This window comes from Manis javanica, chromosome 13 (assembly GCF_040802235.1).
Source record: "Manis javanica isolate MJ-LG chromosome 13, MJ_LKY, whole genome shotgun sequence".
Classification (NCBI taxonomy): domain Eukaryota; kingdom Metazoa; phylum Chordata; class Mammalia; order Pholidota; family Manidae; genus Manis; species Manis javanica.
In genome coordinates, this window is record NC_133168.1 from 99,941,958 (window position 1) to 99,968,451 (window position 26,494).

A 26,494-nucleotide genomic window follows, 5' to 3' on the forward strand; every position below is an offset into this window, starting at 1 on the left:
TCTTATTATATATTCATAATTGCTGCAAAAAACACAACTTTGCCATATAAACCATGTCTAAGTGCACAACAGGGGGCATGGGCACATTCACACGTTGTGCAGCCGTCCCCACCCGCCTCCATCTCCGGACTTTCTATCTTCCTAGACTGAACCTCTGTCCCCATGAAACTGTCCCCACCCTGGTCCCACCGTCCACTTTCTGTCTGGATGTGACTCCTCTAGGGACCTCCGGCAAGTGGGATCAGACGGGATCTGTCCTTTGTGTCTGACTTATTTCATTGCACACGATGTTCTTCAGGTCCGTCCACGTTGTACCAGCTGTCAGGATGTCCTTTCTTTTCACACTGAGTAATATTCCAGTAGACAGACCCCACTGTGTTGATACAGTCTGTCAGTGGACACTTGGGTTGTTTGTATCTTTTGTGAATAATGCTATCACTGCAGGTGTGCAAATATCTCTTTCCAGACCTTGTTTTTCATTCTCTTAGGTATACACCCAGAAGTGGGGTTGCTGGATAATATGGTAGTTCTCTTTTTAATTTTTTGCGTAGCCGCCACACTGTTTTCCACAGAAGTTGTGTCATTTTGCAGTCCCGCCAACATTCAATGGGCCACTCATTGCTTTATGCCAAGGCCTTCAGGCTTTGAGCCTCCCCACCAGCCTCCATTCTCCTTTGTCTGGATAGCAGAGCATCTAGGGCAGGGCCTGTGCAGTATAATGAGTCATAAGAAATACATATTTGGTCGTTCATATGACCAAATGCGTATTTCCCAGGTATATTTGGTCTTCATCCACAGTTATAGAGTCTTAAAGATGAAACGGGCGTCTTGTCATGTTAATGAGAAATTTTTGGACCTCCACCCAAGGGTAGGGGCTGGAGGTTGAATCAGCCGATGGCCAGTAATTTAGTCAGTTATGACTGTGCGATGGAAGCCCTCACAAAACCCCTGAGAAGGGCTTTTCATTCTCCTGGATCCTGCTTCTTTTTCGGAGAGAGCTCTACGCTTGGGGAGCCAGAACGCCTCCACGTGCCCAGAGCCAGGCCCCCAGCTCCACGAAGACAGAAGCTCCTTTATTTGGAACCTCGCCCTGTGTCTCTCTTCATCTGGCTGTTAACTTGTATCCTTTGTGTTGTCCCTTATTAAATGGGTAAATGTAAGTGTTTTCGTGAGTTCTGGGAGCCACGCTAGCAAATTAATCAAACCTAAGGGGGAGGTCGTGGGAACCTCCAATCTGTAGCCGGTGGGTCAGAAGCACAAGGAACTAACTGCCTGGGGCTTGCGACCCGCATGTGGAGTTGGGGGTGGAGGGCAGTCCTGTAGGACGGAGCCCTTCACCTGGGGATCTGGCGCTGTCTCCGGGCAGAGAGCGTCAGAATTGAGTTCTCGGACACCCTGCTGGTGTTCGAGAATTGCTTGGTGGTGTGTGTGGGAAGACCCCCTCCCACGTATTTATGCACAGTGGAACCGGTCCCTGAATGAAGTTATACTATTACTGCTCTGTGTAATACTGCTATTGTTACACCTATATGTAGGAGGGTAAAAACACACTGGCAGCCTGGTGTGCAGCAGGTGCTCGGAGTTTGGTGAGAACAGGACTCTTGTGGACCTGGGAATTAGAGGCTGCCGACAGGGGTACAGGTAGGTGGGTGAGGGGGTAAGTTAGGACTCGCCTTGTCCGACAGGGGGCACTTTAGAGTAATATGCTAATGACGTGCAAATTAAATGCAAATAAGCCACGGCCGGGCCCTGCGGGGCGTTTCTTAATCAGGCGCGCCGCGGTCAGCCCAGGCGCCGCAGGGGCCTGGGGCTCAAAATGGCGCTGCTGCCTCCGCTGAGGGCCGAATGGCGGCACAGGCGAAGTCCCCGGAGGCTGCAGTCAGGGAATTCCATGCCCTCCGCCCCTCCTCCCGCGGCAGCCTGTCCCGGCCCATGGGTTCGCGACACGCCTTGATCCCACGGGAGCCGGGGTTTCTGATCAGGCGCGCTACGGGCAGCCGTTCCCGGGGTCCCTTGCGGCGGCGTCCCGGGGGCCTGAGGGGGCCTCGGAGCAAGATGGCGGCGGCGGGGTCTGTAAGGCGCGGGCGGCGGCGCCCGCGGCGCCAGTGAGGGGCCCGGGAGCCCGGGCGGCTCCGGGCCGGGGCCCCGCCGCGGGACGGACCATGCTACGCTCCACCGGCTTCTTCCGGGCCATAGACTGCCCCTATTGGGCTGGGGCGCCCGGGGGACCCTGCCGGCGGCCCTACTGCCACTTCCGGCACCGTGGAGCCCGGTGCCCGGGTGTGCCCGGCGGCGGCGGAGCGGCGCCCTCCGCAGCAGGTAATGCCCGCCAGCCCTCCCCCGCGGGCTCGGCTCCCGGGTCCGGACTCCACCGTCGGGGCTTCCCCGGCCCCCCTCCCCCCCGGTCTCTGCCCAGCCCCTTCCCCACGCGTTCCGGGACGGCGTCCTCCGAGCCGGGACCACCCACCCCGGGGTCCGGTGCAAGTCGGGGGACCTATGTGAGCCTCGGATTCCACGAGCGTAAAATGTAAACAGTGAAAGGACATGCCTTCCTGGAGCTGTCGCGAGGGTGGAGTGAGAGAACGCGGGCCAGGCGCCGAGTAAAGGGCTCGGGAGCGAGCGCGTCTGTCACCGGTGGGCAGGCCCAGGATCCCTTCCTCTGCCCTTATTCCTGGCGAGGTCTTGGCGGGGAGCCATTCCCCCTGCCCCGCCAGTCTCAAGTGCTGGTGGTGGCAGCCCGGTTTCCGCGCTGCTTGCGCCGGCCGCACCTCTGGAACCGGCCGCCGCTGTCTCTTGTAGTGGGAGTCAAAGAGGGCGTTACTTAGGGCACCTATTGTGTGTCAAGCCGGGTGCCAGACTCGACTGGACAGGGAGTGATTCAAACCCACTTAGGTGGGATGGGAGGGCGGGTAGGCTTCCAAGGAATGACTTGCTTTTGGTTAGTGGGCTGCACATCACATTCTCGTGGTGATTATCGATATCAGGGCAGAATTGGGGGAAAGCTGCAATGGGTCAGGCAGGGCTTCTAGTGGGGGGGTGCGGGATTCGTGCTGAGAACCGTTAAGAACAGGGAAAAAAGAGGGACATTACAAGGAGAGGCTTGGAGGGAGAGGTAGACATGGTGTCATTCCTTGCAAGGGAGGTTCAGGCCCCCACCGGCGACCTCTCAGTCTTCAGCACGGGCTCCCCCTTTCCACCGGACCCAGACGTCCCTATTCGGTCTCAGCTTCGAGTGTTCCCTCTTTCCCCGTAGAAGAGTGATTGTCATCTCAGAACCTTTTTTCCAAAGAGGAGAGAACCCTTACTAGAATTATTAAGTAATAGGCCTGTTTCCGCATTCTGCCAGAAAGAAAAGTAAGGTAGAATTTTCTCATCGTTTCCTCCACAAATTTGCTTGGAACCCCTGGCACCTGCAGCCGGCCGACAGCAGTGTTCACTGTCTGGCTCCACACCTGCGCCAGGCACGGGGCCCTCAGAGCTGCGCCGGTGCGTTCCTGGCTGTCGGGGACCTGCGTTGAGGCGGGCAGACAGACGTGCCGACAGGCCCCTCCGGTGGGGTCCGGAGTGTTGTGGGAGTCTCCTCTGAGAGGGTTTGTGTTGGTTTTGTTGAAGCCTAGTGTCTTGACTCTGTTTTCTTCTCGGCATGGTGTGTGGTGGTGTGCAGAGCCATCCCCTGAAACCACTGACCTGCCTTGTCTCTGGTCCGTGTTGCCTTCCAGGCTCCCGAACCCGCCGGGCGTTGGTTTCTCTCCTCGTGGGTTCCTCCCATGCCAAGTCAGTCGTTTGATTTCTTTCTGCATCGCAGATGGCCAGTTAGCTTCCCACAGGACCATTCCCAAAGGACCCCCATTTGGTGATGTAGTCCTGTCTGCCCCACTTCCCTACAGGAAAGAATGCACTGCCTACTCCTCTCCCCAGCACATCTGTGCTCACCTTTTGCAGGTGAGTATAAGCAGTCTTCTCCCCTCTCGGGTGGGAGTGGTAGGCCTCTGCTTACCTTCTGGCGGAATGCCGCCCCCCCCGCGGAAGGACGCGGTCAGATCCCAGCCCGGCCTCTTTCTCGCTGTGGGGCCTCTGGGAGCGTGTCTCCCCTCCGTGGCGCGCTCACAGGGCCGCCCTCTGAGGGGCCGGAGGAGAGCAGGTGCTCGGACCTCCGCGCTAACTGCCCCTCCTGCTCCTGAGCGGACACCTTTCCCATCTTGGTGATGTAGTCCTGTCTGCCCCAGGGGACTGCAGCCGGCCAGCCTTTGGCAGGGCCCACTTGTGGCCAGGGTTGCCTGGGCTCGTTTTTAAGCAGCTGTCAGAGGGGCCACTTGAAGAGGGTACATGGGTTCCTGTGTGCCCACTACCTCTGGCCTTGGGCCATTTCAGCTGAGACTCAGGCCTGTGAGGGGCCTGGCAGGGACCCTGTTCCTTCCAGCCCTAGGACGCGCCCCACCTCGTGTGGGCTCCAGGGTCCCTACCCCCAATGATGGGCGTGGGAATGCTCAGTTAATGCAGCATACACTAGGGCAGGCTCTGTCTGGGACCCTTAAAAATGATTGGGGTGATTGTCCCCATTTTGCAGATGAAATGGGCCCAAAGATGGGGAGCCACTCGCCTGTGTATGCATGGCTGGTAAGTGGGGGACCTATGGTTGAATCTGGGTGGCCTGGCCCCGGCCTGCTCGCTACCTCCTGCCGATTCTGGCTGCCTAGCACCCGCGGCTCCCACACACACCAGGCTGCCGATGTGTGCAGGACCAGCGCTCTGCCCTGCGGCAGGCAGGTAACAGCAGTAGCCTAGAGGACAACTGCAAGACTGAGCCCGGGTACAGTGGGAGGCAGGGCGCCTCCCTGATGAGGCCCTTGGTGGCATTTGTGGCCTGATCTTAGGAGCAAGCCCTGCTTCCGCAGGGAGGCTGTGAGGTGGGAAAGGCAGGCAGGGATTGGAGAAACAGGTGCCTCCCAGCAGAGGGTGGGTTTTGTTTCCCTGTGGCATGGTGGTGCAGCCGCCGGAGCCGGGCAGCCCCCGGGTGTTACCAGGCTGAGCAGGCCACCGGCTGTGCTGCTTGGCTGCTTCCCTGTGGGCCGGGCGCCAGCAGAGTTTCCCGCGGGCCTGTGATGGGACAGACGGGGGCTCTGCTCGGTCTGGCCCCTCCCCTTCCTGGGAGAGAGCTGGCACCAAGGGGACGCCCAGCAGAGAGCAGCATGGCCTGCTGTGCCCAGGGCCTGCCCGGGGCGCTAGAGGACCTGGGGATGTGCTGGCGCTCTGCGTGCCTCCGGTCGGGCCATCGTGGGCCTACGCCTTTGTCTGGGTGGGAGTGTGAAGGCGGTCGGAGGAATAGAAACTGCACATTGGAGCTAGGTCCTTCTCTGCGGGCATGTCCTGGCTGCAGTAGCGGGTGAGTAGCACCCCTGGGCCCCACCCACTCGATGCCAGGAGCACCCCCAGTGTGACCACCACAGGTGCCCAGGGCCCTTGGGGGCAGAACCGCCCCAGGTGAGCCTAAGGTCACAGGCTGTGTTTTGCTGAGGCCACCTCACATTTTAAGCATCCTGTCCCTCACAGGGACTGCGCATCCCAGGGTGGCTCTGCCCCAGGACCTGGCGCCAGGCCCAGGGGATCGAGGCCTGCGGGCTCCCAGAGGAGAACCCTCCCCTGCCCTTGACTGGGTGGCTCTGTTGTTCTCTTGTTGTGGGTTTTTCTGTAAAGATGGGATTTGAGGAAAGGGGCTCTGGGTTTTCAAAGCAGCCCTCTCGTAAATGTCACCAGCACGGCAGTCGCCTCCCGCCCGGAGCCTTCCGTTCTCCCTGCACAGAGGCAGCCCCTCTCTCCAGGGGCGGCGCCCCAGCAGGGAAGCCCAGGCCTCGCCTCTGCTCACAGCGCTTTTCTCCTGAAGACTCAGAGCAATGCTTAATTTAAAAATGTTGGTGAATACTAAAAAGTTAAAAGGAAAACATTCTGCAAATTGCCCCCAAGTCCCCATTGGCCAGCTTGGCAGGCTCCCTTCTGGTCTTGAAAACAAAAGGCTTTGTGTCTTTTTCCTGAGTTGTGATCCTGCCCCACCAGTTACTCTGGGCTCTGTTTTCTAAGGCTCCACAATGCCCGGTGAGGTAAGGGGCCGTCCCCTGCCCGTGTCTCAGGTCAGTGGTTCCCACACCTGGTGGCCCCCCAATGGCCCGAAGAGCTTTAAAAAGCCTGCCTTCTTGCCCAGATCCAGGCTTGCACCATTTGCATAAGGCTGCATTTCCCCATAAAGCTGTTTTTGATACTTTAGGATTCTTTGCTTAGTGTCTCTTCCCCTACATGTACATGTCTATCCAGCTCACTGGTGCCAGGTGAGACCGGGAAACCTGATTGGCTCCCCAGACTTGGCCAGTTTTTTGGGAACAGGATGGGAAAGCTGGGCAAAACCCTGCAAAGCACAGCCTCCCCTCAGCTCCTAAGGCCTGGGGGAGAGAGGCAGGATAGTCCAAGCACCAGGGATGGGGTCGACGGGGGCGGCCCAGCAGGTGGGGAGGAGCTGCGTGCCCCACCCCAAGCTTTCCGGAGGCCCCAGAGAAGAGGGCAGGTGCCGCAGCCAGTGTTCAGCCCTGTGGCAGAGTGCAGCCCCAAAGAAGGGCCTCAGCTCTGTGTTCTGTGCGTGCAGAGAGCCGGCCTGGGAGGGGGCGGCCTGGCCTCAGCTATTTTTCTGCAAAATGGGTGATGATGGGAGCCCTCAACCAGCAGGACAGCCCCTCCTGCCTCGCGTGGCCGCACTGCACAAACAGCGTCCTGCTCTGCTGTCCTCCCCTCCTCCCACAGATGCCCTTTACAGCTCCCCTCCCGTGGCGAGCATATGGTTTGGAGGCCGGGTGGTGGGCGCACAGGCATTGGGCGTGTTACCCACATACGGAAGGTGGACCGTTTGACCCAGTGAGATTCGTGTCCAGAAGTGCAGGCCTGAACGAGAGACGGGGTGCAGGATGTCAGGGAGCTGGCAGCCGGCCAGGGCAGGCTGGGGTCGCGGAGACGTCTCCTGGCCTCTGTCGTCCATGTCCATCCTGCAGTGGCCAGCAGCATCTCTGGAGGGTCCAGGCGTGTGTGCTGCCAGTTGCAGGGCCATGGGTCTGGCGGCTTCTCTAGGCACCGGTGTTTCCCTGGAAATGGCTCTGTGGAGCGCCCACAGGTGCCTGGGCTTCATGGGGCGGCAGGACAGAGAGGAGAGCTGAGGGGCCTTCTGGGGAGGCTGCCCCCCTCCTGGCTGCCTCTGCGTGCTGGGGAGCAGGAGGGAGGTGGATGGGGCCCCAGGCCTGTGCGCTCCGGGTGGGACTCAGCTGTGCCACATGCTGTGGCCTTGAGCTGGGCACGCACTCACACTCACACTCAGGCCTGGTGTCATCTAAGGTCGGGAGCTGGCCCCGGGACCTCGAGCGGCTCTTCCAGGTCTGTCCAAACTCAGTGCATATTGGTGGACCAGGCAGAGGCCCCCGGGGGTAGAGGTGGGGTGTCCAGCAGCTCACATACGAGCCAGGGTCCAGGAGAAAAAGCAGTTGGTACCTGGGGTTGCAGGGGCATCGGGTGAGCGTCCTCAAGCAAGCAGTTACTGAGCTGGGCTTTGAAGGATGAATAGGAGTTTGCCTGCTGTCTGCAGGGGGACATTGCGGTGAAGGGCCTCGACTGCTCTCCTGCTCTGTGCTTTGGGTGGACCCTGGAGGGGGAAGGAGAGGCTGCTCCCGGCCTTGCCGCCGCCCCCAGCAGGCCTTGGCTGGAGGTTCCTGTTGTCACACTGACTTGTAACTTGTCCTTCCCTAGCACAGGCCTGGGGACGCCGCTGACGTCCAGCTACCCCGCCCCAAAGATGGGGAGCTGGGTGGACTCAGCCGGGTAATGTTGCCGAGTGGCTGCTGGGAGCCGCCTGCCTGGCAGGTCCTCTCTCCTGACCACAGAGACTGGCGGTGTCCGCAGGAACGGACGTGCCCCAGGCACCAAGGCCTGGGACTCTTGGTTGCGTCATTTCATTCTGTCATTCACTCGTTCAGCCCACAGACCTTCGTAGACACTTGGCCAGGCAGCTGGCCAGGAGCCGGGGGGTCAGCATGCTAAGCTTCTGGGCGGCAGGGGACAGCAGGAGGCAGGCCCCGAAGGTGAGGGGGTGGGGTGTGTCCAGGGGCACCGGGGCCCCATTCAATGCAGGCGCATCCTGGTGATGCTTGTCTGTGTGTCCTAGAGGCCAGGTCCGCCCCTGCCCAGGTGACGGTCACATGTCACAGTCTCTTGTCCAGAGAGGCTGTGTCCCTTTATCTGGCAGAGTGGCCCCAAGGGCCCTGAGAGCAGAGTGCAGGCACTTTCAGCAGCCAGGACACGGAAGCCCCGGGGCCTAGCCAGCCGCCTCCACCCGCATGCCTGAGTCCCAGCTCTGTGCCGGCCACCTTGGGGAGAGCACAGGCCTGCCCAGGCGGCCCAGTCCCACTGGGTCTGCAGGGATCCCAGAGGGCTTCCTGGAGGAGTTGCTGAGACAGAGGCCCTCTGGCTCTAGGCAGGAAGCTAGCCCTGCCTGAAGGAGAGGAGGGCCTGGCCTACCGGGAGAGCCTGCCCTCTGCCACGCGTCCCCAGTCCTGCCTGAGGGGCCGCATACTGAATGCCGCGAATGCCCACCTGCGGCCTTAGTGTGCAGGCCCGTAGGGGATGCCCCATGTCCAGACAGGCTCTGGAGGAAGGTGGCGGAAGAAACTGGTGATCCTGTTTGGGGACCTGGACGTGCTCTGGCCAGAGAGGGGAGAGCTCTCTCTTGAACTTTGCCTTATTGGGACCGTGGAAGTGATTGGGGCCGTCATACCCTCTGAGGGTGGGGCAGGGCTGTGGAGAGAAGGCCGCCTACAGTCCTGGGCATGCCCGTTGCTGCCCCTGCTACCCATCCATCCTGGTGCTCTCCCCGAGTGTGTGCACAATCATGTGCATTTCCAGTGCCCTTCACGTTTTCCTGCTCTGTGTGTGTATGTGTGTGTCCCTGTATTTTTGAAGCGTGGCTGAGGTCCCGTGGTGGTTTCGGTCTTGGCTGCTCTGCACAGGCTGTGCATGGTCCAGGGCACGCTCACTGCCCTGGCTTTCCCGGGACCAGAAGGGGCAGCCCAGCAGCTCTGTGGTCAGTGGCGCCCGGGGTGGCCCTTGGCACGGAGAGCTGGGCTGGTGGTGGCCACAGGCCTGGACGGCACCCTCTTTCTTCTTCCCCTCCCCTGGGGCTCAGGGGGTGCTGTCTGTGGGTCTGAGCTTCGAGTCAGTGTCCCAGGCCCTGGAGACGGGGGGACCCCCTGAAAGCATGTGGACGTGTCTGGGGAGCCCCGGGTGGCTGCAGGACTCTCCTTCCATCCAGAGCAAGAGATTGGCCAGTACTTTCTCCCAGGGCTTCAGCTCCCAGCCTGCCCAGTAGGGTGTGAGGATGTCCTGCCTGGGAGTGGGGGTCTCCCAGGAACAGAGGCTCCGGAGGGAGGTGGTGACGGCCAGTCCCTCCAAGGACCTGGGAGGCTGCTCTGTCTTCCCTTTGGGAGGTGGTCTCAGGGGCACAGTCTGCCAGATGCCACCCCCCAGAAAAGCCCAAAGCGGGGGCGGAGGCCTTCTGGCTGGGCATAGCTGGCCCTCACTGGCATCTTTCCTGGAACTGAGGCCTTTTGGACTGTCCCCCCTCATTCCCCACCTTCAAGGTCTTTGCCACCTAGGCAGCCCCTGGGCCTGGGGGTGGGTCGAGTCTGTCCACTGTGACGAGCCTTGTGTCCCCACTTATCTCCAGTACGGCAGGGACCGTCCCCTCATGTTCCTGCCGCCCCCGCTGGGAGTCTGTAGGCTGGGCCGCCTCCTGGGGTGGAGGAGTGAGTCCCACAGGCACCTCATCAGAGCACGGAGGGGGTGGGCTTCTGGGCAGGCTGTGCTTGTCGTCTTTGGACCTTGGGTGCGGCAGGAAGGGAAGGGCTGAGGTGGGGTGGGCCTGCAGAAGCCGAAGATGATTGGGCATCACTGGGACCCCATCTGAGTGGGAAGGGACCCAGGTTTGGGTCACTAGCTACGTGGGTCTTAGGGAGCAGCTAGACCTGATGAGACTCAGTGTCCTCATCTGGGAGATGGGCTGGCCTAGGCAGGCGACTATGAGGGTGAAGCGAGGAGGGCCTGGGGGCGCCTCCTGAAGCTCATGCTGGGGCCGCACGCCCCCAGCAGGGGCTGCTATCTGCGGGCTTCTGGAGCCGGGGCTGTGGCAGAGGTGGGATGTTCTGTCAGCAGTGCCACCCTGCAGCGGTCTCCCCCAGGCTTGGGCCCAGCCGGGTGGGTGTTTCTGCTCGGTGTCCCACAGCCCTGGAAGCTGGGGTTCAGCCTTCCCTTGTGCGGTGGGGAAGCCAGCCTGGTCTCCACGGTGCGGGACGACGGTCCCAGAAACTCATAGCATGTCGGGATGGGGTCGCCAGGAAGGCCACCCAGGGGCCTGAACTGGGAAGGGCTGGCAGCTCCTGGCGGTTGTGTGGCCCCTGCGTCTCCGCGTGCGGAGCCGTCTGCGGCCTGGGAAGAGGCATGGGCTCTCTGTCCCCCAGTGGTTCGGGCTTCCCGAGAGATGTCCCTTAGGCCCTTCTCCTCTGGAGCTGGGCAGCACCTGGCCCTTTCCTTGCCCTGGCGCCGGGGGCAGGCGGCATGGAGAGAGCAACTCCACGGCTGGGCCGTGGGGGGCTTCTCCAGCCAACCAGTGGCCTTCTCCTTTCTCCAAAAACAGCCTAATTAATCTTGTTTACCAGCTGTGTGCTTAACCTGGTGCAAACCCCCACGGGGACACGTGTTTGCTCCCATCCAAGTTAATTCCCAGATAATTGGAAGTGCCTTCCGTGGTGCCCTGGGTGCCGCCCTTCCCTACCTTCCAGCCTTCTGATGCGCCCCACAGGTGGGCGGGCGTGGCCCTGGGGCACCTGGCAGCCTGCAAACCACTTTCTTGGGGACCTCCTGCAGCTGTCACAAGTCCTGCAAGGGCCCTGGTCTGCTGAGGCAGGGCGGCGCAGGGGCTAGGTGACGTAACAGGTGCTTTCTGCATTTGCTGTCCCCACCCCCAGGAGCCACAGGCAGCCCCGGCTCAGGGGAGCCCACTGCAGGAGCTGAGTGCTGGGCCCCGACTGCCCCCCATGGAGCCTCAGGGCGTCTCTGGCATCTGTGTCTGAAGCTTCTGGGCCTGTGTGGGGCCCCCAGGCTGGTGACGTAGCCTTACAGGACCAGTGGGGAAACTGAGGCCCAGAACTGGGGTCTCTGACCTTGGCTTTTTTTTTTTGCTTTTTGGTGCAGGGGTGGGTTCAAGGAGGCATCCTCCAATTGGAACTTGGCCCAGCTTGGCGGGGGTCCTGGGTGCTCAAGTCAGGGCCTGGGTGCCGGGGCTGGGCCTGGCCAGGAGCTGCGGCCTCTCTAGAGTCTGAGCAGCTGGGCCCCCCAAGTGCGCCCACCTGAAGAAACCAGGCCACCTGGAGGCGGCAGGGTGGGGGCAGGTGTAATGGCCCCTAGAAAACAAGCAGATGCTGCCTGAGGCTCCAGGGTAGACGGCCAGACCACCCCTTTCTACCTGCAGCGTGCTTGGCCTCCCCCTCGGCCCACAGGCAGCCTCAGGGCCTTTGCAAGGCCTGTTTCCTTCCTGCGTGGAACCAGCCCCAAGGCACAGTTCCCTTCACCTCACTTCCACAGCAGAGACTGATTTAGGGGCAGTACCTCCTTTCAAAATCCCAGGTGGCCAGAGGTCTGGCCTCTGACCTCAATACTTTGAGGAGGGCCAGGGAGTGGGGCTGATTTGCATATCGCTTGCGGCCCTTTGCGGGCCTGGCCTGGTAAAGGGTGGGGAAAGAGCCCCCTCCATTCGTCCCTGACCCACCTCTCGGGGCTGTCTCACCCCTGCCCACCTCTCCCAGGGGAAGGGCATCCCCACTGGGTGGGCCCTTGCTCTGCTCCGCGACCTGGGGAGGCGGGGTGAGCCAGGGCGGGGTGGGCGGCATCCTTGCTGAAAGGGAAAAGTTGGGAGGGCTGGGCTGGAGGCCCCTTTGAGACCACTGCCCACCCCGCGGAAGATGTGCCCAGTGAGGCACGCGGCCTAGGTGTGGGCCCCCCCACTCTGCTCGTATCGGGGACTGCCCGAGGGGGGGGAGGGCGTCGTCTCCTGTCCACCCAGGCGGTGGTGGGCTGGGGGTGGGTCTCCGACTGATGTCTTTGGACCAAAGCCGGGTCAGGGGTCAGTCACTGCTGGGGTCTCTTGCCCTCCCTCTGGGTGGCTCCTCCCTGTACCTCACCAGGGCCTGACCCCGGAATCCTCTGCTGTGAGGCGGGGGCATGAAATGACTGCTCTCAACCCCCGACCTGGTGCCAGCACCCAGCGCTGTCGTGTGTGTTTTGGTGTTCCATTTCCGTCCCCACACAGCCCCACAGTCCCGGTGTGCTGGGTGGCCTGAAGCACAGACCGGCTTCCTCTCTCCTCCGGGGGGAGAGGACAAGCCGCACCTGCAGGGACCCCTCCTGGCCCAGCCCCCGGCCCCTGTGGGGCTGCCCCCCGAGCTGCCTGAGGGTCCTGGCGGTGGTTCACAAGCAGGGCACCTTAAAGGAACATAGACCGACTCTAGACCTAGGTTCTGGGGTCAGAGGCCGGAATGGACCTCACTGGGCTAAGTCAGGGCGTGGGCGGGGCGGCTTCCTGGGGAGGCTCGGAGAACTGGCCCTTCTCTGCCAGCCCTGGGGCGTCCGGCCTGGAGACTAAAGAAACTGCCACGGAATTGAGACCTGTAGACTTGCTGGTGGTGAACTCACACGGTTTGGGAACGCTTGAGCAAGGTGTGTGTGAATGCGATATACTAGTCCTTTGTCCAAACACTGGGCTTTATTTGCTCGTGTTTTATTTAGGATTTCTGTACCTCTGAACGTGAGAGGCCCCTGTGAGGGTCATGCCACGTTGGTGTGTTGTGGCCGTGCTTGTCACGTGGAAAATGCCGCCTCCCCAGTGAACAGCACACAGCTTCTCTGTCCCCAAACACCTTTGGGAACACTGTTTGGATTGATAAAACATTAAAAGGGGAGTCTCAGCTTCGGGCCGCCGTGCTTGGGACTGGCAGTGCCGGGCGCGGGGCGCTCTGCAGCCACCTCGCCGGGCCGGGGCAACGGCCTGAGACGAGGCTGGGGGCCGCGGCGAACGGAGCTCAACAGAAGAACCGTGAAGGCTCTGTGGAATCTGCAAATCCCCCAAATCAAGTCTACAGAAAATCAGTGAAGAGAGGGTTTGAATTCACACTATGGTTGTGAATCTGGACTGGGAAAGTCAACATTAATCAACTCGTTATTCCTCACAGATTTGTATTCTCCAGGGTATCCAGGTCCTTCTCATAGAATAAAAAAGACTGTACAGGTGGAACAATCCAAAGTTTTAATCAAAGAAGGTGGTGTTCAGTTGCTGCTCACAATAGTTGACACCCCAGGACTTGGAGATGCAGTGGATAATAGTCATTGCCGGCAGCCTGTTACTGACCACATTGATAGTACATTTGAGGACTACCCAAATGCAGAATCTCGAGTGGACAGACGGCAGATGCCTGATAACAGGGTGCAGTGGTGTTTATACTTCATTGCTCCTTCAGGACATGGACTTAAAACCATTGGATACTGAGTTTATGAAGTGTTTGCATAAAAAAGTGAATATCATTCCACCTACTGCCAAAGCAGACCTCCTCACACCAGAGGAATGCCAGCAGTTTAAAAAACAGATAATGAAAGAAATCCAAGAACATAAAATTAAAATATATGAGTTTCCAGAGACAGATGATGAAGAAGAAAACAAGCTTGTTAAAAAGATAAAGGACCGTTTCCCTCTTGGTGTGGTAGGTAGTGATGCTATCATTGAATTTAATGGCAAACGGGTCAGAGGAAGACAGTAGTGTCCTTGGGGTGCTGCTGAAGCTGAAAATGGTGAACATTGTGATTTTACAATTCTAAGAAATATGTTGATAAGAACACATATGCAGGACTTGAAAGATGTCACTAATAATGTACACTATGAAAACTACCGGAGCAGAAAACTGGCAGCTGTGACTTGAAGTGGAGCTGATAATAACAAGCCTAAAGGGCAGCTCACTAAGAGCTCACTTGCACAAATGGAAGAAGAAAGAAGGGCACATGTAGCTAAGATGAAGAAAATGGAGATGGAGCAGGCGTTTGAGATGAAGGTCAAAGAAAAAGTTCAAAAACTGAGGGACTGTGAAGCTCAGCTCCAAAGGCGCCATGAGCAAACAAAAAAGAATCTGGAAGCCCAGCCCAAAGAAATAGAGGGAAAACGTCATCAGTTTGAAGTTGACAAAGCAAACTGGGAAGCCCAGCAACGTATTTTAGAACAACAGAGCTCTTCAAGGACCTTGGAAAAGAGCAAGAAGAAGGGGGAGATCTTTTACACCCTCAGTTAACCACCAGGTACGTATTAGTTGCCAGTATGCCAGCTTAGACATCAGCGTTGGTTGGATCCATTCGACCAGTCTGCACCGGTTTTAATCCTTAATGGCGGATTTAACAGCATGAAAAATTATTATTCTTTGTTCTTGATGGAGATTAAGATGCCTTGAATTGTCTAGGGTGTTGTGTACTTAGAAACTAACAGCTCTAAGTACCTTTCCTACATTCTCTTTTCTTTTTTATTAAACAGATGTCTTCAATTTAATGCAAGAAAACATTTTACTGTTGTACAGTCGTGTTCTGGTGGTTTGATTGTTTACAGGATAGTCCGAAATAAAAGGAGTCTGGAAAGTTCTCATTGAGGATAAATCGCCATAATGTGATGCAAACTGTTCTTCTCTATAATAAATAAAATACAAAGGTCCCACTCAGTGCAGCGTGTACAATAATGTGATTCAGTCTAACACAGTCGACCCTATTTTTTGACACTTCCATTGTTTAAAAATGCACATGGAAAAAAACCCTATATGCTTGCAATGCACCTAGAGCTTTTTTATAACAAACTTTTGTTTGTGTGTTTGTTTTGGATTCTTTACATATATATTCTCACTTAGTGCCCTCTTTAGTCAGAATCTCATTACTGCTTCATTTTTGTAATAACATTTAATTTAGGTATTTTCCATATATTGGTCCTGCTAAAATAGAATATAGCATCTTTCATATGTTAGGAACCAAAAAGAAAACTTTCCTTTAATTCCCTTTTTACACTTCATGGTAAGTAGCAGGGGGAGGAAATCATTTATAGTTCATTTCTAGGCAAAATTGTGCAGCTAATGAGCAACCTATTTCTACCTATGTGCAGTCTATTTTACTAGAATTGGGAATCATGACCTCTTGAAAAGGAAAAAAAAAAGTCACCATTCTGCATTTAGCTGTATTCATATATGCATTTCTGTATTTTTTTCGTTTGTATTGTAAAAAATTCACATGATAAATAATGTTGTGATGTAAAAAAAAAAAACATTAGAAGGTTGCGCACTCTGCCTCCACCCTGCTTCCTGGTGTTTTCCGGATACCGTGTGTCTGAGCAGGCGATGCCGATTCTCAGGCCCGCAGGGCCCTCCCCTGGGTGGCGTGCAGCCCCCTGTTTCCCCTTGGGTGTGTCGTGTGGGGGTTCTTTGTCCACCCAGTACCACTTGGTGGGCATTTCAGTGGCGTCTGTTTTGCTGGCGTACTTCGGTGGGAAAGCTGGTGGACAGCCTGGTGGGTGCCATTCTGTGGTGGGGCCGCTCCCGCATCAGCCCTGCCAGGTGGGCTGCGTCGGGCCCAGCCTTCCACCTCCCTCCACCTGGGGAAGCTTGCATCCCGTTCAGTGTCTCCGCCAGCCTGGGGGTCTGGTCGTCCGTGTACCTGCTCCTGGTTCCCCAGCTGCAGGCAGCAGCGTGTGCTGTGGCTTTAGTGCGGGTGGGCTTGGTGGGCACCCCACTGCCATTGCCTGGTCCCCAGGATCTCAGCGGCCCTGTGGGTACAGTTTCCAATCCCTTTGGTGGCCCTGCAGATTCCACAAGCCAGGCCAGGAAGTCCCCAGACCAAGTCACCTTCACTCTGCCTGTGAGCCTCTGCGGGGCGCCCCAGAAACCCCTACGAGCTTGTGGGCCCTGCTCCGTAGGTGCCAGCAGGCTGGGCCTCTGCTTGGTGCGGGGCTTGAGGCCTGCGGTGAGGCTCCAGCTGCTCTTTGGGCCCCTGGCTGCCTCCTCCGCCGGCCTGCTGATTGCCGCTTCTCCCTCTCCTGTTTCAGGGTTGGGCTACGACCCGTGCAGCCCCGAGCTGCCCAAGCCCCCTGTGCAGAGGGAGAATGGTGCCCCACCCAGAGAGGGTGATCCCCGCTCGGGCATCCTGGAGCTAGAGCTGGTCAGCCGGGCCATCGAGGCCGTGCGCTCTGAGGTGGAGCTTGAGCAGCGGCGGTACCAGGAGCTGCTGGAGACGGCCCGCGGGTGCAGCGCAGCTGAGGCCCCCGCCCTGGCGCCCCGCGGCCCTGCCGCCGGCCTGGACGATGACACCTTCCCGCTGTCCTTCGATTACAACCCTGGTGGCTGCAGCCTGCTGAGCCCCAACCCCAGCTACCAGCCCACCCCGCTGGCCGCGCCTGCCGAGCTGGGCAGCAAGTACTCGTTGGACCAGGCTCAGGGCCACGGCGGAGGGGGCGGCGGCACCCTGGAGTATGTCCCCAAGGCCGTGGGCCAGTCCCGGAGGTATGGGCGCCCTGTCCCCAGCAGCAAGTATGTGCTGGACGACTCCAAGCCATCCACGGACCTGGAGTACGACCCGCTGTCCAACTTCTCTGCCCGGCTGCTCAGCAGGGCCAGCTGCAGGGACGAAAGGGCCCCCAAGCGGCCCTGCGGCCCCCGTGGCAGCGAGCCCTACACACCTGTGCTTAAGAAGCCCTATGACCCCTTCGGTGGCTGTGACGCCAGGTTCTCCGACTCGGATGACGACGCCACAGCACCGGGTGACAGGCCTGCTACCGCCAGCCCCCCGCAAACCCCTGTGGGCACGGAGGACAAGGCCCCAGAGAAGCCAGGCCCTGGAGAGGGCCGGGAGCCCGAAGAGGGCAGCCTGCGGGAGACCAAGGAGATGGCCGTGCAGTGCGATGTGGGGGACCTTGGGCAGCCTCCCCAGGCCCCTCAGCCGGCGCCACGAGCCACGCCCAGCTGCCCCACCAGCGCGCAGGAGCCCAGTGGTACCAAGGAGGGGAGACCCAAGAGGAGGAACAGTGCGGAAGGGGCCCGGAGGAAAGATGGGGGTAAGGAAGGTGAGCGCGGGAGGCCGGCTGAGAAGCCGTGTGTGGACAAGAGGGGCCCGCAGGGCAGCAGCCCCCGGCACGGGGCAGAGCGGCCCGAAGGGACCAAGAAAAAGCCATCTCCTGCCACCCCAGTGGCCAGCTCAGGGAAAGGCCGGCCTGGCCGGCCAGGGCCACGGCCCAACCCCACAAGCGGGGGTGCCCTCCAGCCACCGAACAGGAAGGGCGGGAAGGCCCCATCAGGGAAGCTGGCAGAGCGGAAGGCCCGCTCGCTGGACGAGGGCGCCTCCCGGGGTGCCCCCAAGCTGCAGAAGCGGGCCCTGAGCCACGCTGACCTTTTTGGGGATGAGAGTGAAGACGAGGGCCCGGGGCCCATGGCGCCTGCACCCCAGCCCCCCACCCTCGCCTGCCTCGGCTCCAGCTCGGACTCGGACTCGGACTCCAGCCTGGGCCTGCCTGCCGCGCGGGGGCCGCACAAGCGCCTCAAGGCCTTCCTGCCCCCCTTGCCCGCCCCGGCCTCCCCCTCCTCCTCTGCGTCCTCGGGGGCGGGCATGGACGTGGACTACTTGGCCCTGGAGAAGGAGGTGGATTTCGACTCGGACCCCATGGAGGAGTGCCTACGCATTTTCAACGAGTCCACCAGTGTCAAGACGGAGGACAGGGGCCGCCTGGCCCGGCAGGTGAGGGTCCGTGCTGGGTGGGGGGGCCGGCCCCCGGCTCGGTTCCCAGGGCTTGTGTGCCAGGATGGGGCGCTGCCTCAGTGTCGGCCTCTTAACTCGTTCAGAATTCAGGAGGCGTCGGTGGCTGCCTGCTGCCCCCTGCACCCCGTCCAGAAAGAGGACGCTGGCTTACAGCCAGCCTGGCCGGGTTCCTGTGGCAGTGTCCGAGCGTGCTCCAGCAGAGGGGTATCAGGCGCCGGCCGCCCCCCAGGCCCTCCCCGCTCCCTCTCCTCCCCGCAAGGCCAGTCCCCGCCCGTCTGGGCACCCTTGTCCGGTGTCCCCACATAGGCCGGCAGAGGGAGCCCAGCCTGCAGACCAAGCAGGACGCGCTGTCCCTCCCAGCGGCCTCTGCAGTTCACAGAGCTGGCCCGGCTCACAGCTTTTTGAGGCCTCGCTGCTCCAGTTTTGTGCCCTTGTGCCCCCAGTTCTGAGCCCCACCCACCCTGTGTGGGCAGTGGTCGGGGGCACTGCAGGCCGTCCGTCCAGGGTGGGATTGCTTCAGCTGAGGCCTGTGGTGACCTGGGGGCTGGGGCATGTCTGCAGAACTCGGCCTTGGCAGGGCCTGGAAGGTGGGAGGTGGGCCTGGGATGAGGCCGGCGCAGGGCCCTGGCTGTGGGGTCTAATCTGCCCCCCGGCCCTCAGGGCGTATGCCTGGGCGCACCTGCCGGCTGGAGGCAAGACCCCGAGTGGCGCCTCAGGCCATGGCAGCTCCTCCCAGAGCACGTGACTGGCCCCCACCCCTAAGCCAGCCGGCCTGGGAGTGGGTGCTCCCACGTTCAGGGTGCAGCAGGAGCCCCCTGTGTCAGCAGAGTAGGGAAGCCCTGGCGGGGAGCCTTGCTGAGGGCTGGGCCTTGTTTCAGCCCCTCAAGGAGGAGAAGACCGAGGACAAGGGGCCCTTGGGCCTGACCACTCTGTTCCCTGGGCAGAAGCGGAGAATCTCTCATCTCTCCAAGCAAGGCACAGAGGTGAGGGTCTGCTCCTGGGTCCAGGCAGAGGCCGGCCCGAGGGCCCTGCGTTCCTCTCTGATGGCTGCCCTGGCAGACGGTGTCCCGTCAGAGGGTGCCTGCAGCCCACGGGCAGTCCTGAGGTGCCCAGAGCTGGGGAGCAGGGCCCCAAGGAAGGCGAGATGAGGGTTGGTGCGAGTGGCAGCCCTCCAGGGCTCTGTCCACCCCGGTCCCAGCTGTGAGGCGTGCGGTATGGCCCGGAGATGAGGACAGTGCTGTGGGCCGAGTGGGCACAGGGAAGCCTGGGGCAGAGGACAGGCTCCAGGCCAAGCCCTCGGAGCTCTTGTTGACTGAGTCACCAGACCCTTCCATGCAGCCCTCGTCCAGAGAGGATCAGGGAGTGGGATTGGATTGGCACCAATCTGATTGGGCCTTCAGAACCAGAGCCGTGAGAGCGGGGCGGCGCAGGCTGCATGGGACAGCCCAGTGACCGGAGTGTGCCGGCCAGCACGTGGAGGTGGTTGGTTCCCACCAGGCTCTCCGCAGGAGCTGAAGGAGAAGCAGTGTGGGCCTGCCCAGCCCCACCCCCGGAGCCCTGGCCACCCACCCCAGGCCCTCCTGTCAGCCTGCCCCTCTGGGTAGCATGCTCTGGGTGCCCCTGATGTACAGCCAGGCCCTGAAATTTGTCATCACCCAGGCAGAGCCTGCGAGGAGAGGCCCAGTGCCCCCTGCCCGCCCCCCAACCGCCCAGGAGGTGTGCTACCGCCGGGCCCAGCAGGCGCAGAGGGAGTCCGCCAGCTGGCTGCAGGCTGCCCAGCGGCCTGCCGAGAAGCCGTCCTCCATCCACATCTCCGCTCCCGGGGAGAAGAGGAGAGTGGCCCACGTCCCCAGCCCCCGCCTGGCCGCAGGTGAGTCCCAGGGCCCAGGGTCTGGGGGCTATTTCTCCTCGTCAGGCAAGAGCCCAGGCCAGGCTCCCCTTCCGCCAGTGGCAGTGTCCTTGAGCAGGGCCCACAGGCCTCGGCGTGCTTGTCTGCAAAACAGGGAAAACAGCTTCTGCGACTGTTAGCAGGGGGTGGCTCAGCGGGTGAGCTGCTTGTGGTGGGGCTGGCTCCTCCCCGTCCCGTCTGTCCGCAGGACCTGGAGCGCCAGGCCTCGACCCAGAGGCCCCCCGTGACTCCCACCCCGTCCGGGCCTCCCCCGGGGCCCTGGGCTGTCAGGCGCCGGCGGGGCTGCCTTAGGGTGGTGTGACCTGGGAGGCCGACTGGCCCTGATCGTGCTGTACCAGCCGTCTGTGTGTGGGGGTCGCTGGGTTCCGTATCTCGTCTTCTGGCTCTGAGGGCACTTTCTCCATTTGGCCTTGATTGAAAGTTGCAGCGTCTTGGCCTTGTGACGGGCTAGCAGCCTTCAGTGGGTGCGCGGGGGGGCCCCTGCAGCTGGGGACGTGGGACAGAGCACCAGGGCTACCCAGAGGGCGTGTTCACCAGCAGACTAGGCTCCCCTTGCGGTGGGGTGGCCTCCATCCGATCGGTGCCCAGGGCCCCCTCTCTGCTTGTTCAGATGCCCTTGGATCGCAGAGCCTCCCCTGGCACTGTGAACCTTCTTCAGGAGAAGCTCTCCAGGTCCTGACCCTCCCTCCCCTCCCAGAGCACCTGGGCTGCAGCCTGGCAGCTGGTGGGGTCTGTGCTGCTTTGGGTGCTGCTTTGGGTGCTGGCTTGGCTCTGGGAGGAGCTAACCCTGACCTGTGCAGGCCTTGAGACCCACACTCAGGCCGGCCCGCGCACACAGTCCCACAGTCACGGCAGGCTCGGGACGGGTTGCCACGGTGGTCACCACAGGACAGGACAGCAGGCAGCTTCCCTGGGAGCAGGGGGCTCACCTGAAGTTTTAGGGGTTCTATCTGATGCTTCGTGCTCACTCCCCTTTCCACACACACCCCCAGCACGGTGGGGAATGTCTGTGTCTAAGCGGGCCCAGAGCTTCCCTGCGTCAGAGGAAGGAGGGCATCCTGCCCAGCCAGCAGCTCCCTGCCTTCCTGCATTGCCCTCGAGGGCCGCCCTGGTGGGGATGGGTGGCAGCTTTAGCCCCCGGCCCCAGTCCTTTCCCAAGGAGTCAGGGACCTGGGCCCTTGGCTCTGAGCCTCCGTCTCCTTATCTGCTCCTCTGCCTTCCTCAGGGCGGAACCCAGAGGAGGTTGGTCAGAAGTGTCCACGCACACACACGCACCCTTACCCTGGCCCTCTGCCACTGCCCGGACCCCTCGGAAACAGCCCTGCAGGCGGGCGCCCTCCTCTCTGGGGGCAGGAGACTGGCTTGTGACCTCATCAAAGGAGAGGCAGGACGCAGAGGCTGAGGCGGGCGGGCCTCTGGTCACGGTGGCCAGGCTGGGATATCCCCATGCCCTCTGGTCCTCAGCCCAGGAGCCGGGGCTCTTCCTCCTTTAGACGCCTGTGCCTCAGAGTCACGGGCCCGAACACGTGGCAGAGCCCTCCCAAGCCCCCTGCCACTTGCCGGACCGCCCTGGCGGCAACACTGCCTGAGTTGGCCCCTGGAGCCCCACTTGTGTTTCCCCCTCTCCGTGGACCTGCCCAAAAGCGGATAGAGCCTAATGTCCTTGCGCAGCCCATGCTCCAGACCCCGGCCCTTCCCCCTGTGCTCCGAAATGTGCGTCCTGCTGCTGCTCAACCCCCAGGGCTGCCGGGTGCTTTGCAGCTCGGTGACAGGCGTGCGCGCCCCCTGCACTCACACCCCCTACCCCCCGCCAGCCCCCACAGGTGCCGGCAGCAGCCAGCCTCCCAATGGCCCTGAGCCAGGCAGCCAGCCCCTGAAGACCCGCACATTGTCGGGCATGGCATCCAAGACCACCACCACGGTCATCCCCAGGCGTGTGGCGCACAGCCCGTCTTTGCAGGTACCCCCACCCCGGGTGTCCCGTAGGTTCTAAGAGGTACATCTGAGTCCCAGGCAGGGGCCTCCACCTCTGGGGGTTCTGTCTCCTCTAGAGTTTAAAGAAGCCCATTATCCCAAAAGAGTTTGGGGGCAAAGTCCCCACTGTCATCCGCCAGCGGTATCTCAACCTGTTCATCGAGGAGTGCCTCAAATTTTGTCCCTCCAACCAAGAAGCCATAGAGAGGGTACGTGACCCTGGGTCGTGGCCTCTGGCTGGGCTGAGGGTCTGGCATGGGCCACTGGGACGTCTTCCCTGGGCTGCTGGGAGGGACACGCAGGGCTGAGTGGTGTCTCTCTGCAGGCACTGACTGAGGAGAAGGTGGCTTATGACCGCAGCCCCAGCAAGAACATCTACCTGAGCGTCGCCGTGAACGCCCTGAAGAGGCTGCGGGGCCTGGCCCCCGGCCCCGTGCCCGGCGTCAGCAGTAAGCCAGGGCTGGGGTGGCTGGGCAGGGGCTGGGCCCTTGGGCCCTTTCTGCAGCTCTGAGCCGGTGGGCCTCAGGCAGGCTGAGAGCCGTGTGACGCCCCTGCTCGCTGGCTTGTCTCCGTGGCCGGACGGGGCCCTCCATGCAGCCTCTCCCTGCCCTCCACCGCCCTCCTCAGATCTCTGGGTCTTGAGCCGAGGGGCCGCCCGCTATTGGGGCAGCCTCTTCAAAGGCAGGCTCGGTGGACCTGCTCTGTGCATGAGGCTCCGAGGATGGGCCAGGAGGGTGTCGGCAGCTGTGGGCACGGCCCCCTCTCCTGCTTACTGCGTTCTCCGCAGAGCCCGAAGGCGTCAGCTGTGTGTTGGAGTCTTTCCTTTCTGGGGGGAGGGCGGAGAGGGAGGCCTGTAGGCAGCAAGACCTGCTGGTCCCTAGTTGGGGGGGTGCATGGAGACTGTACCCACATCCCCTGAGCCAGGCCTTTCCTGATGAGAGGCCCCGAGGGAGGGACGCACGGGGAGGGATGCGGGAGTCTGAGGCTAGTTCATCCTCCCCTCTTCTAGAAGCCAGCAGCCGGAAGGTGGTGTCCCATGAGGTGATGCTGGGGGGCAAGTTAGCCGCCAAGACGAGCTTCTCACTCAGCCGCCCAAGCAGCCCCCGGGTGGAGGACCTGAAAGGTGAGCCTGGCTCCCTCGGGTGCAGCTTGCCGCCTGGGGCGTAGCAGCAGCCCCCACACGGCTGCCCCACCTGGCCCAGCTGTGGGCTGACTGCCCCCCGCCACCCCCAGGGGCCGCCCTGTACGGCCGCCTCAAGGAGTACCTGCTCACCGAGGACCAGCTCAAGGAGAACGGTTACCCGTTCCCGCACCCTGGGCGGCCAGGCGGCGCCCTCGTCTTCACGGCTGAGGAGAAGAAGCCCAAGGACTGTGAGTCGCGGCCGCGTGGGGCTGGGCTGCGCGTCGGGGGCCAGCATGGGTGCGGTGCGCGCGGAGGGGCGGCCCCCTGATGCCGGCCGTCCCGGCCCCCACAGCCTCCTGCAGGATCTGCTGCCGCTGTGGCGCCGAGTACCTCGTGTCGCCCTCGGGCCGCTGCGTGCGGGACGAGGAGTGTTCCTACCACTGGGGGCGGCTCCGACGGAACCGAGGTGAGACCCGGGCCCCTCCCTCTGACCCCAGTTTAGTCTCTGCCATTTGTTTTTTGTGCCAAAGGCAGTATGAATGGCTTCCCGTGACCGGCTTCCCGGGCCCGGTGCCCAGGGGGCCACCTGCCTGCACGGGGAGGCCCGTCCTGGCCCGTGGCTGTGTCCAGTCGCCCGGCTCGCGCTCTGGGGACACTCGTGTTCTCAAGCTGCCTGCCAGCCTCCTGCACACCCATCTCTGCCGGGCATGTGGGGTATCATCCCCACCTTCCTGTGGGGACCCGTGTCTGGGCGTGAACCCACTGCGAAACCAGGGAGGGCCCTCCTGTCCCAAATCCTCTCCCCTTCGTGGAGCCTGCTACCTCCCAGGACAGGGGGCTCCCACTCCCTTGGTCCAGGGCGGGGTCCTGTCTGGGAAGCCCCTGCCCCACTCAGGCAGCCGGTACCAGAGCCACCTGCGGGAGGTGGGATGGGGCCTGGTGGCTGGACGGGCCCTGACCGCGTCTCACTCTCAGTGGCCGGTGGCTGGGAGACCCAGTACCTGTGCTGCTCAGCCGCCGTTGGCTCCACCGGCTGCCAGGTCGCCAAGGTAGGTCTACTGGGCCCTGCTTGGAGCGCCCCCCAACCTTGAGGGGCTGAGGTACGGCCCAGGCTGGAGCCCTGAGCGCCCCTCCTCCTGCCTTGGGTCCGCCCGGTTGTTGGCTTTTCCTGAGGCCCCTCCTGCCGCAGCCCCCGAGCCTGCACCCTCACCTCCGCCCCCCGCCCCCGCTCCCAGCAACACGTGCAGGATGGCCGGAAGGAAAACCTCGAAGGCTTCGTGAAGACCTTCGATAAAGAGCTTTCAGAAGATGCCCACCCAGGAATATTTGCCCTCGACTGTGAAATGGTGAGTCACCCAGCAGCCACTACGGGCGCCCACCAGGCCCTCCCTGCTGCTCAGGACCACAGGCATCCTGGCCGCCGCGTGCCGTCCCTGCCCCTCCGCCCGAGCCCTAAGGCAGTGCAGGTCTTGGGGTAAAGAGCAGGTGACAGCGGGACAGCAGACAGGTCCCAGCCCCGGCGTGCATGGAGCCGTGTCTGGCACCTTCGGGCCTTGCCAGCGCCTGCCCGCCCGTGCCTGGATCCCTGCCTGCACCCGTCACACGCTGTGCAGGGTCTGTGTGGGCTCTGGGAAGGGGCGCCTCAGGTCCACTCGCTCCAGTGGCCACAGGAGCCCAAAGGTCTCTGGCCCAGTTGGCGAATCTGTCTGAAAGGGGCCCGGGCACGTGGTAGGCGGGGCCTGGGTGGCAGGGGAGGTGGAGTTGAGGGTGAATCCCTGGCCCTGCAGTCCTACACCACCTACGGCCTGGAGCTGACGCGCGTCACAGTGGTGGACACGGACATGCACGTCGTTTACGACACCTTCGTCAAGCCGGACAATGAGATCGTGGACTACAACACCAGGTAGGGCCCTAGCCCTGCCCACATGCACTCAAGCCGTGCTCAGCCCACCCAGCTGCCAGGTGGGGCCCTGGTGCCCTCCCAGCTGCCCTCAGGACCCTGTACCTCCCACTCCAGGTTTTCAGGGGTGACTGAGGCTGACCTTGCCGATACGAGCATCTCTCTCCGGGACGTCCAGGCTGTCCTGCTGAGCATGTTCAGCGCTGACACCATCCTCATCGGACACAGCCTGGAGAGCGACCTGCTGGCCTTGAAGGTGCCCAACTGCCCTGGCCCTGCTCACAGCAGGCCCCATGCCCGCGGGTAGGGGGTAGGGTCCGTGTCTGCAGCCTGCCTCTCTCCGTGGCCACACTACCCCGGAGCCCCTGGGCCCTGGGCGCCGAGTCCCACCTGGCCATGCGTCCCTAGGTCATCCACAGCACCGTGGTGGACACGGCTTTGCTCTTCCCACACCGCCTGGGCCTGCCGTACAAGCGCTCCCTGAGGACCCTCATGGCCGACTACCTCAGACAGATCATCCAGGACAACGGTGAGGGCCCGGCAGGGGCCGGGGGACAGGGCGGGGGGCCCAGCAGCCAGGCCGGCCCCTCCTGACACGGCGCTGTTCCGCAGTGGACGGGCACAGCTCCAGTGAGGATGCCAGCGCCTGCATGCACCTGGTGATCTGGAAGATCCGAGAAGACGCCAAGACCAAGCGGTGACCGGCGCCCACTTCCCCCGCTGCCCCGGCCCACCCTCTGCCCCAGGCCTCTTCCAAACAGTGCAATAAACCTCGGGAGCTGACCGTGTCCCCGTCGCTGAGACTGAAGACCGAGAGTGGGCAAGCAGCAGCACGAGAGCCACCGGAGTCCCCGCGGCCCCGCTCAGCCCCGTCCCCTCCACCCTGGACCCCTCCCTTCAGGCTGCTGCTGCCGCGAGGGCCGCCGCGTCCCCCACCCCTTAAGACCACCCGCCCCCGCCCCCACCTCCAGGGCCGTGCAGGTTTGAGACGGGGTCGTCCTTTTTTATTTTGTATTTTTATTATCTTTAATTTAAGCCTGATGACTTGCACAGTTGTCTTTCCCACCTGGAGCAGCAGGACCCTGGTGCTGCCTGCCTTCCTGGGCCGGGGTTGGCCAGCCGGCTGGGCACAGGAGCCCCCTTCCCTGGCGCAGCCTACCTGGACTGCAGGACCTCTGGGAACCAAGCCAGTCCCCCCACCCTCCCCCCAGGCCTCACCGGAGCCCCTGCCCTTCTCACGAGGCTGTGTGTAAAGGCCCACAGCCCAGTGCCCTGACCCCCTCCCCCAGCCCCAACAGGGACAGAATAAATGTTTGTATGGATTTTAGACCTGGCATCTGGTCCTGTTCTTGGTGAGGCCGCTGCTGGGGAGCAGGGTGGGAACCTGGCTCACCTCCCTGAGAACCAGCTTCTGTCCCAACCCACGTCGGGCCGCCAGCCTGCCCGGGGAAGCAGGCCCTGAGCCCTGTGGCCTTGCCTCGGGGACCACAGTGCAGCCGGTGGCCAAGGCCTGCACGTGCAGCCGTGTTTGCTTGCTGCCCTGTCTGCCTGTGGGGGGCAGGGGGTGGGGGAGGAGACCTGGACAGCCACTGCCTTGCATCTGGGAAGCTACCATGGGAAGGGCGGTGGCCACTGGCCCCCTGTGCACCTGTCCCACTCCCAGAAAAGCCAGGATGCCCACAAGGCTCACAGC

General features: G+C 61.8%; 1 protein-coding gene and 1 pseudogene across 6 annotated transcripts; both read left to right on the top strand.

Moving 5' to 3' along the window:
- Positions 1-1,856: 1,856 nt before the first annotated feature.
- Positions 1,857-26,128, top strand: REXO1 (RNA exonuclease 1 homolog). Of its 6 annotated transcripts, XM_073220669.1 has the most exons (19): positions 2,249-2,319; positions 3,888-3,942; positions 4,568-4,617; positions 16,193-17,874; positions 17,979-18,099; positions 18,774-18,878; positions 19,559-19,765; positions 21,619-21,764; positions 21,856-21,987; positions 22,104-22,227; positions 22,788-22,901; positions 23,012-23,149; positions 23,254-23,367; positions 23,877-23,950; positions 24,137-24,247; positions 24,689-24,804; positions 24,919-25,057; positions 25,210-25,330; positions 25,414-26,128. In XM_073220669.1, exons 3-19 carry the CDS (start codon positions 4,611-4,613, stop codon positions 25,500-25,502), a joined length of 3,540 nt encoding a protein of 1,179 aa, XP_073076770.1. In that variant the 5' UTR covers positions 2,249-2,319; positions 3,888-3,942; positions 4,568-4,610; the 3' UTR covers positions 25,503-26,128. The 6 variants fall into 6 exon arrangements, with proteins under 6 accessions (XP_073076768.1, XP_036874121.2, XP_073076771.1 ...); XM_073220667.1 differs by lacking the exon at positions 4,568-4,617 and having other exon boundaries at positions 1,857-2,319; XM_073220668.1 differs by lacking the exon at positions 4,568-4,617 and having other exon boundaries at positions 2,190-2,319; positions 3,720-3,942.
- Positions 7,261-16,185, top strand: LOC108402477 (septin-7-like; annotated as a pseudogene).
- Positions 26,129-26,494: the final 366 nt, after the last annotated feature.